This window comes from Agelaius phoeniceus, chromosome 4, assembly GCF_051311805.1.
Source record: "Agelaius phoeniceus isolate bAgePho1 chromosome 4, bAgePho1.hap1, whole genome shotgun sequence".
Classification (NCBI taxonomy): domain Eukaryota; kingdom Metazoa; phylum Chordata; class Aves; order Passeriformes; family Icteridae; genus Agelaius; species Agelaius phoeniceus.
Window position 1 is genome coordinate 46,887,270 of NC_135268.1, and position 11,185 is coordinate 46,898,454.

At 40.4% G+C, this 11,185-nt stretch overlaps 1 protein-coding gene across 1 annotated transcript; it reads right to left on the reverse strand.

The window, feature by feature from the left end:
* Positions 1-3,286: 3,286 nt before the first annotated feature.
* Positions 3,287-10,786, reverse strand: EXOC1L (exocyst complex component 1 like). Its single transcript, XM_054633928.2, has 3 exons — positions 10,388-10,786; positions 6,719-6,849; positions 3,287-5,696 (listed from the first exon to the last, which is right to left on the reverse strand). The coding sequence occupies exons 1-3, from the start codon at positions 10,506-10,508 to the stop codon at positions 5,433-5,435; spliced, it is 516 nt and encodes a 171-aa protein (XP_054489903.1). The 5' UTR covers positions 10,509-10,786; the 3' UTR covers positions 3,287-5,432.
* Positions 10,787-11,185: the final 399 nt, after the last annotated feature.

The window sequence follows — 11,185 nt, forward strand, 5'->3', positions numbered from 1 at the left end:
GGACAAATGAGTCCACAAAAGAAATGCAGGCAAACCTGGTGTTGAAAGATACATACAGTGCATTACAGTGTTGCACAATCAATTTCGAATTACAGTGTCCAGCTCTGACTGAATGCTGTAACTCCATTTGGCCACAGCATCAGGACTAATGTCACTTCACAGAAGCAGCAAGGTTGGAAGAGACCCTTAAGATCATCCACCCAGTACTATCACTGCAACCCATAAATCATTCAACCTTATCACCCAGTACCAGATCCAGACACCTTCTGACCACCTCCAGGATTGGTGACTCCACCACCCCAGGCAACCTAGTCCAATGCCCGACAACACTAACAGTGAAAAGAAATGCTAATATCTAATCTGAATCTCCCTGGTCTGAGCTTTAGGCCATCCCCTCTTGTCCTCTCACTGCAGGCACAGCAGGAGAGACGAACCCCTCCCCACTGAGCCGCCTTTCAGGGAGCTGTGGAGGGCACTGAGGTCCCTCCTGAGCCCTCTCCAGGCTGAACAAACCCAGCAGCTCCCTCAGCTGTTCCTCACAAGACATGGAGGAAGTTTTCTGGAGCCTTCATGAGCCTTGCTGCCCTTCACTGGTCTCGCTCCAGCACCTCAATTTTCCTTTGAAAGTGAGGGGCCCAAAACAGTGCTGGAGATGAGGCTTCACCAGTGTTGAGTACAGGGGGACAATCACTGTCCTGGTCCTGCTGGCCACACTATTGCTGGTACAGGCCAGGGTGCCATACTTGGCCATTCTTGGCCACCTGAGCACAGCTGGCTCACGTTGAGCTCATATTCATAATCTGTGAACTGCATTCAGATTTTTGCTTTGCTCCTAGGTAGAAGAATCTGGACTAATTGACAGTCTTTGGTGTCAGTGATAATCCAGATGGGAAAATTATGCTGAAACTAGATTTAGGATGTGGCATGTAACCATGAGAACTGATGTCCAAATCGGCTGTAGGTACTTGTAGTCACTGATGAATTCTGTGAAAACTGGAACTACCTTTGCTGTGACAGAGGTTCTCCACATGATCAATACACTTACCTAATTTTTAGCATTGTTAATGTAATGGACTGCAGAGTTAAGGATAGACTGAAATCATTCCAGATTACTTAAATTGTATATGATTTATTCATTTTTAGTGTGTAGCTGATAAAATGTATTTGTGAGGCCATGACCAATAAAGAACAGAAAACATCCTTTCCAAGGAATTGTTCTAAATTGACAGTATGTGGATTTCTAACATGTAGAACTGTGTTTCTGTAATTCCCGTGTCATATTTCCATTTAATGAAAGCATTAATTGAGACGAGTTCAGTTGATTACAGCATGGTGCTAACATCACCAATGAGGTAGGTTTGAGCCCCATATGGGCAATTCACTTAAAAGCTGGATTTGATAATCCTTGCATGTCCCTTTCCCAAATATTCTGTGATTAAATATGACTGACCAATTAAATCTTGCTGAAGGTACTTTTGTTTTCTGACTTACAAAAAAACATGCTGTATAATTCTATAATATATCATTCATGAGGGCCATGGTTAAAATATAAGTTATAGTTGGGTAATTTCTCAATTCAGCCACAAAGTGTGACTGTCTCTGTCTAGCTCTATAAAGACTGGACAAGGCAGCCATAAAATACTGGACAATGTTTCATAAAGCTGTTGTTATTGGGCAGAATGCTCTAATTTCCTATCTTTTAGCTTTAATTATGCTAAAAGAAAAAGGAAGCCACACTAAAATGCACTTTTTACTGCTAAAATGGGTTTACACTGCTAAAATGGCTTTACACATTAAAACGGATGAGAGATCATCTACAGTGCCATCCTTTCCCGTCCTACTTCAGCTTTCCACAGATGCTCTTTAGAAAGGGTGTTTGATCTTCCAATAGTGACTTTATGTCATGAAAAAATATCCTTAAATTATATACTAAAAACTACAAAATACAATCACTCCACTAGAAAAAAGATTTATATGCTGAAAGTGACTGAAAGCATTGGGAAATAGGTAGATGGCAGGAAAAGCAATATAGGCTTGTGGTGGAAAGAGGTATGTTAGTTTATCTAGGACTCCAAAACAAAAAGGAGAAGTATGAGAAATAACCTAGAAGGCACAGCCCCGAACATGCTCCCTGTTTCACTTCCAAAACGTTTTTTTTAAAATTCTGCACTGATCTGTATTTGCTTAATTTAGGATGCAAGAAAATACTGGTTATCCATGAAAAATAAACTCACAAGAGAGGAGTATTTCTGCTGTAAATAAATTCTATTGTCAGAGGTTTCCCTGTATTCTTAATTCTGATGTTGGTTTAAGTGTTTAAAAATATACATAAATAGAAAGAAATCACCTGTCTTCCATGACAGCCTCTGTTCCCTTTCTGCCTGTTATGTGAGCATGAATTTCTGTTTGCTTATGATCACTCTTCTTCATTTTCAGGCTACCATGTATTTTCTTCTCTCTGGAACAGACTTGGCTAATAGCTACTCCTTTCTTCTGAAGAAAATCTGCATTATATCCCCAATCTCATGCAATCATTCCACCACATAGTTGAAACACTTTATAGGAATGCTACAGATGCATTTGTGTTAATCCTTTCCTCCTGTAAGTTTCTTCCTAGTCAGCTTAGGAGAATTCTTCCAGGAGAACTAGATGAATCCCCAGATACTTTATTTCAAACTACATTCCATTTATCTAAGGTCAGGAAATGTGATGTAGGAAATAATTCCACATTAACTGAAAGATGGGCTATTTAGCCTGTTGGGTCTTTTCCATTCATAATTTAGCATATTCTCTGTGTCCTGTGGTGCAGCTGTGCTATGCTCAGCACAAAGTGATAGTGTCCCTCAGACTTCCCACAGCACAGACAGGCAATTAAAGAGTCTTGGTAGCTGATATCTTATAAAGAACTGTGTGAAAGTAAGGAGTGCCTAGATAAGGTCCACACAGATCTTTTAAAGTACTCTTCCTTTTGATAGTAACTGAAATAATTGACATGGACAATGTCCCTGGTTTTTGCATTCCTTTTGTTCAGTCACACTGCTCAGTTAAGAATCTCTGAAATACTACACTATCAGACAGAAGAAATGCCAGAGAGATTTTAAGTGCATATTCTTCCACATAAAATGCAGGTTTGTCTCCTCCCATATAGCCCATTACATGTTTATATAGTACAAGAATAAAAATGTATAAAATACCAATGAAAGTCCATTAAATATGGTTGAACATTATAGTAACTGTTTATCTATTATCAGTTTCTAAAATGATACAGACAATTACTGGACAAGAATTAAGTATACATGTACTTTATTTGAAAAGAATGCTCTGAAGTGCTCATTTTTAGAGTTCTATGTTTTTTATTACAATTACAAGATGAATGATGAAAGCTTTTCCACCCAGAAAACATTTCCTTGTGCCTATTAAGCAAAGAATTTGTAAATATTGTGGAAAACATTGTGACCTCAACAATCAATACACAATTCTAACAAGACAATGTATCATAGGTAGCAGTAGCATGAATTATACTTTCCATGGTTTTGTGGAACCTGGATGTTGGGCAAATCCTTCTTGTAGCTAATAATCAAATGTCACAATACATTTACTTGCACTGGATTATCCCACAGACATTCTCAAAAGAACAACTGTATTGTGCAAACAAACTCTAAAATTACATTCCTTCTCTCTAACAGTATTTAGGTGGCAAATTTAAGACCTTACAAATGCCAGAGGATTTCTGTTACCCACATAAACTGTCCTCACAGCTGTCTTACTGTACAGTAATAATTACTAAGATCTGTGTTAGAACCAATGTAATTTGCAATATATACCTAGAATATTAACTATTAAATATTAACTAATCAAAGGTATGGGCTTTCCTATGTACACACAATAGGACAACATTGCAAAAGTAGAAAGCTGTACCTTTTACAGATTTTCAAATATATTCTCACTTGATGTTATTTCAATTTTGAATCCAAAGTACATTTACACAAATGTTTTCAAAGATGGGAGTTCACATGAAAGACAAAGTCCAAGCCACAGTACAGCAGAGTGCCCTTGCACAGCTCTCCCCTGTTAGAGATGGCAGGTGCTGAGAGAGGACAGGAACCAGCCTCTGATCTGCTGGGAGCTGACATCACTCAGCTCCAGCTCCATACCCAGTTTTGTCCACAGCCTGCCTTCCTGGCCTTCCTTGGCTGCCAAAGGAAAAAGCTAATTTTCTTCTGCAGGACATTCTGACCAGAAGCTTCTCTGAATGGAGCTTACTTTGGGTTGGCATTTTTTTATTTACTATGGGATGGACAGCCAGCTAACTCAGCTGACAGACACTGGGCAGGAACACCATGCTTCTTATCATGAACATTGTTCCTCTTCAGCTTCTGTTCAACACTGCTGCCACTTATCCTCTGTTTCTACCATAGTACACTGCTATCACAAGCTGTTACATTTTGAGAGCTGCTCCAAACCCCTCAAATAGACTCCACCCCATGGTAAATGTAGCTCTAAGTAGTAACGTGCCTTTAAGTACTGCACTGAATATGCTTACACTCAGCTAGAAACTGGTGAAAATAATTCTCATAATTCTATTTTGAAAACTCTATCACTTGCCTACAAAGTAACTCTAGTAGCCAACAACTACTGTCCACACAGCATTTTCTATCCTTTGGTTTAGAGATAGAGACAATTTCTGTTCCCTAACCACTGCTGGTCATAAGCAATGAAGGGCAAAAAATGACATATTAATGTTACAGAAATTCTCAAAGGTCTGACAAATAAAGCAATTCTGTTTAAGAATATTTGTTTTCTAAGACAGTATCACAAATAACGTGAAGGCCAGAGGGAATACTAAATGTTCTGTGGGAAAAGTAATATAGCTGCATAGGTGAAAAGTTGGTCCCATGGTATCTGAATGCAGTACTCCTATTCATCAGGATGAGAACTGGATTCTTGTAGGGATGTAGGTGTGATTGCTTTAAGGGAGTTCTGTGTTTCAGCACAGCTGGAAATGGAAATGTGCATCATTCTCATACAGAACTCAACTGATTACTTTTTTTTTCCTACTTCCAAGATATTAATTAACTGTTAATGCTCTTAATGCTGCAAAAGTATTTCAAGCTATTAATAAAAGACAATTTATACCTCCATGAACATATAAGCAAATGCTGAGCTCTGCTTACATAAGCAATCCCCACTGATCATGATAATTACTGGTTCTGTTTCCAGTCTCTTGTATGTGTATTTGCTAGAATGAGGACCTCTTAATATGTATAAATGAATTGTCAACTATTCATGTAAAAAGTATGCTCCACTTTTTACTTACATGTAAAATTAAAAAGGAGACACTACATATCACCTACTAACTTTTTGATCAGATGGTTTATGAAATGCTGGTCAGTCAAAGTCAACCAGTCACCTTAATGCTAGAAAATACATCTTTAGGACAAACGACAGAGGGAGAGACATAAAAGGTTGGAAGCATAGAAGCAAACCCTCATAACTACTAAGAAATCTCTATTGCTGGATGACCAGATTGAATCATCATTTAGGTAGGTGTCATCAAAGTTCACAATCTTGAAGTCCTTCTTAAGGTACGTGGCATTCAGTTTGTTTAGTGTTCGAGCAAAGGTATATTTAGATGCACAACTATATGCTTCTATATTGTAGACTTTGTGGAAATGCATATCAAAATATGGATTATCCTAAAAAAAAAAAAATTTGAGAGAGAATGAAATTACTACACACATTACAGAGTTAGAATTGCAATCTGTTGTTCTCTGCCCAGCTACCTACAGGGCTTTTTCTCAGTATGATGGGCTCTAAAGGACTTCACATACTTCTGCTATTCATCTTAAATGGTCTTTTAAACTTTAAAAAGTAGCAGCTGTAATTCTTTGTCATTGGGAATTTTTTCAGAGTAAAACTTTCTAAGTTTTCGCAAGCAGTACACTCTACTTTATTGGTACAGTCTTCTTTTGAACTGAATCAGTTTGTTATGTTGCCTAAAACACAGTATATGAAAAGCATTGCCTTGGATTATCACTGTCTATGTCTGTGGGAGAAGAAGAATATTGATTGCTCTTCCTGCCTGAATTGTATTTCTTTGTGCTTTCTGGCTCTTTGACACAATTAATCCTAGCAGCAGATAAATTCTTTTAAATTCTATGGATATGAATACCTATTATGAATATTTATAGCAGTGTTAATTACCCCATGAGTTTGAGGTTTAATTAGGCTTTTCTTTAATCAAAAATGAGACAGATTTTGATCATCCCAGCTGTAAAAGGCTGAATCATTTCTGAAGAATATTTTAGCACAACACTTCAGAAGAAAGTCTCCATTAAAATTTTTAATGAAATTTTGTTTTCAAATATACTCTAGAATCTATTACATTAACTGCAGTTTACACTGGAAGCTGCAAATGGAGAACTTTTATTACCAGTTATGATGACCAAATTAGAAAACACCCAGCTTCTGCCTGAGGTCTCAACCAGAGATGAAGGCTATTATAATAAACTAACCAACAAAAAATCTCACCTTCCTCTTACTCTCCAACAGTGCAAATGTGATGTGGAGCCTCTCACATGCAATAAAGCCAAAATTCCTTGGTAACTTAATTTTATTTTTCAGATAATGCATTTTAATTGCATTTTAATACTTGTATTCTAAATTGCAAAACAAGAAAATTATTTTCTATGTATATAATACAGAACGTGACACTTACTGTATCTGCTTCTTTTCCATCAATCATCTCCAGATCTTTCAGAAACCACTTTTCAACTATTTCATATTTCTCCTCTCGGTCCACTCGCCAGTGTTTAACCATACATATTTCTACTTCTTTACTTTTAGTTACTGGAAGAAAAAAGGAGTTTAGATATGCAAGCAAGTATTTCCCAAAGTTAAACCCTGACAGGCAGGGCTGAATTGAGTTATACTATATATTTGATAGCTTTATTTTGCCCAGGTAGTAGGAACAGTGCCATGTTGTTAGTCTAAGAAACCTGTCAGATTTTAGCAGATTTAGGATTTACCTTACCCACCCTGTGAAGAAAGAGTCTTTTTTTCAAAATCCTTTCATGTGAATTCACTAGCACTGCAATGAAATCCTCATTCCAGCACTGGGTCTGCATTATCCTTCTTACTTCAAGAGGGAGACTTTTTGGGGTGCTGCAGTTAGGAAATTGCAAAACCTTTGTTTTACCAAGGTTCTGTATTTATGTGACTTCTGCTATACTTTCCATTCTGTGAAGGAAGTTCTCTTATGAAGCCATTACTTTTTTAAAGCAAAATTCTTATTTCCCTATATAGTATGTAAATGAAATCAACATCAAAATTTTTTTCTTAAAGCTTCCAGTTGTCCAGTGCTAAATTAATAGAAATTACTGTTTTCCAACTTAGGCAGGAAATGAGATTAAAAAGAGCATGAAGATGCTCTTTGCAGTAACTACCATTATTAATTGATTACCTTGAGTGCTGACTAGGAGACTGGATTTCTGTAACAGACCATTACGAGTGTGAAAAGTACCAGAGCCTGAACAATCTCCTGCATATCCAGCTGCTGATGGCTGCAGGGCAGGCCACACTCCCAAGCTATCTGGTAGCCCAAGTTATGGTCAAGAAGTCACCTACATCTGGCAGGACCATTTCAACATCACAGCACAAGGCTTGGAACATAGGAGCAAAATGCTTTCCTTTCTAAATACTGCCTGAATTTTTGAAACCCTGTTTTGAAACTTCATTAGTTTTACCTTACTCCTGTAAAAACATCTCTCATTCTCACCTGCTTATAAGAAAATGATTATTAAATAACAAAGTACATATGTTAGAGATATTCCTTCTTTCCATTGTAAAGAAAAACAGTGGAAAATATATAAATTGATCATAATTGCTCTCAACCTATAGCTTCCCTGCCTGGGAAATACAAATAATTTTTTTCCTTGGTCCTATCAATCATAGTTACTCAATCATTTTTGACCAAAAGACCACCACTGTGTTATCTTCATGGAGAAATTACAATGGTTTTCATTTGCAAGCAAATCTAGCAGATTATTCCTAGGAAGTTCTCTTCACACTTTGTTTCACCCATTTTGTTTGTTGGTTTGCTAGCTTGCAAGGGAATATGCTGTCTCCCTCAGAGTTAAAACTAAAGGAAGCAAGCCCAAACCCCAAATCCTCTCAAAAATACAAAGGGATGTCCTAGGGCCCCCCAGATCCCCACATTGCCACTGCTGCATCCCTCTGACAAGAGAAATCCTATGACCTAAGGACAGAGCACAGATCTTCTGCACAGTGAACCAGTGGTGAAACTTGGGTGTGCTATTTTCAGTTAAGAGGGAAAAAAAAATTTTCCTGCATTTTACATACTGCTTGATCTTGCACTCAAAAGAGTCAAAGAAATTTTTTCATAGAGAGCATGAGCTCAGATCTACCATGTCATTCTATTAAGCTCTAAAAGCTTTGTTTGAGGTGGGCACAGCTATGGCAATACCTTCATAGAGGACAAAGTATTTCTTAAAGTCTTTCATGGACTAAGCACCTTTTCCAGTATCTCTGTAGGACAAAATGTTATCCTCACCATTCTTTCTTGGGTACACCAATACTGGGTTGTGAAATGCCCTGAATGGGGCTGCATTTCAGCTCCATGTTTTTCTGGGATTTATAAACTGTTTTGTGAAAGGACACTGTCACCTTCGTGCAGGAACTGGGACTTGCTGTTGTGAGAAGGAGAGGAAATAGTGTTGGCCATATGGCACCAAAAAAAGATTGTTTTTTTATCCACACCAGGATTCTGTTGTTACACACATTTCAGAAGGCACAGACTCTGAGGTTTTGACTGTAGTTTGACTGATTTTTTTTTATGGTAATTTGAAATCGACAGAAACACACAGAGGTTGCATTGCAGGGATAAGATTTTAGATAATGTGTTTTGCTCCTACAGAATCACAGCAGAACACAGTAGTGGCTGGCAGCTGGATGCAATCCATCTTTCAGAATCAGATTTCCACTCCACTCACCACTTACTCAACCGTGCCTGAATATATTAAGAGAGTGTAATATTGGATAGTGGAGAGATCCTACTCTTAATACTCTACGTGAGTTTTCCTTTATGTCTTTAGAGACTTCCAATCAGTAAATCTGATTAGAGACTTTCTTTGATAGTTTGTTCTCCTCTACCTGAAAAAGAAGTTTTTAGGAAAGATTTTAAAGATGCATAATGTTAATTCTCCTTTTTGGAAGTTTCACAACAGTGAACTGCTTATAGAACTCGACATGGAACTAATCATACTTCTACTGATAGTTTCATAAACTGTGAATGAGATTGGTATTTCTGTATGTTTAGAAGCCCTATGATATGCAGGAATTAATTCCTTAAAACTGCTTTTATAGTTCTAACATATAAAGCCTGTTCTACCAAAATTAAAGAAGTACAGAGAACATAGCTGGCTCAGGGTTTCCAATAATCAGTAAAACAGCTCATGTGTTGTAAGGACTTCAGGTTTTTAGAAAAAGATAATGAACACAGAATACTGGATACCAACTCCATATATGTCTCAAGCACACATTATTCCTACCTATTATATGTGTTTTGAACCTGAAGAGGAAACAGACTGAAAGAATCATCCGCTTCAACCTAACTACTTACAGATGACATACCTCTTTTTAGTATTTTTCAGTGGTTTGAAATAATAATTTAAAAAACCCCACACACACCAGCTTTTCTGAAACCTCTATGAAACAGATTATTTACTTGAAAAGAAATTTAGAAAGTAGCTAATTATCACTTAAAGCAATCTTGTTTTACTCAAAGTAAAAATCTTGTTTTACTCGAAGTTTGTGCTAATTACTAACTCCAATGTGTATTTATTTAAACCAGAAGTCTAATCTGTTCAAAATGGAATAGGGACAATATTTGGGACATTAGACCAAGCCGAGGGATAGTGCAGAAAATTTACAAATTCCTGCAATGTTAATGCTGGAAAAAATCTGTAGAATTTGGAAAGAATCTGTAGAATCTAGCAAAGAATCTGTAGAAAACCTGATGAGAACTATTGTAGGGGTTTGCTCTTTTCAGAGCAGTTCGGGCGCTCCCAGCACTGCCCGGCCAGCGCACGGCTCTCAGCCGCGGGGCAGACGCGGTGTTTCCGCGCTGCTGTCAAACCTGGAGCCACTCAGAAGCGGGACAGAACGCTGTGCTCGGGGGCTGCCGGCGCTGCGGGAGCAGCCAGCGGGGCTCCGCGCTGTGCCGGGCAGCGGCTCGGCGGGACGAGGCGCTGCCCCGCTCCGGCCCGGGGGCGCTGGGCCCCGACCCCGCTCCCTCGCCTTCCCCGCTCCCTCCCGCGTCTCCCCGCGGAGCCCCGGAGCCCGGCCCGGCCCGGCGGCTGCCCCGTACCTGCGGCGCACAGGTAATAGCGCTGGGCGCCCGCGCCCTCCACCTCGATGAACTCGTGCAGCCTCTGCCGCCGGGGGCCGAACAGCCTCTTGGCCAGGTCCTCCTTCACCAGCGAGGACATGGCACCCGCGGAGCTGCTCAGCGCCGGGCGCCGGCCCCCCGCGCCCCGCAGCCGCCACGGGGCACCACGGCGGGGGCTGCGCTCCGCCCGCGCGGGGCCGCGGGGCGCGGGACAGCACGCATGGCACCGACCCCGCTCCCGCCCGGACACCTCCCCCCGCCCCCGAGCAGCCGCCGATAAAACTTCGGCCGCCGGAGCCGGGAGAGGCCGGGCCGCGGATTCCCCGCCCCGTGCGGCAGCGGGGCGCTCCGGGAGCAGGGACCGGTACCGGTACCGATACCGGCACCGGCACCGGCTGCGCTGCCCCGCCCCGCCCCGCCCCGCCGCTGAACGGCCCAAGGGCCGGAGGTGCCGGCGGGCCCCCCGCCAGAGCTATCACCCGGCCGGAGGGAGGAGACAACGACCGGGGAAGGACGCAAAACAATCACACTAGAGGCGTTTTCCAAAAAAAAAAAAAAAAAAAAAAAGCTGTTAACGCAAGTCTTTTTATCAGTAGATGAAAGCACCGAGAATTTATAAAGGAATTAGATGGCATTATGGCTGTCACCAGTGTTCCTCCAGTAATAGCTTTTTGGCTATTAATAGCGTTATGGACAAAATCACCTTATGCCACTCCTTATAAACAGAAAGTGAACTCGCGTCCAGAGGAGTCGTCAAAGGCAGCCTGGGCACTACCC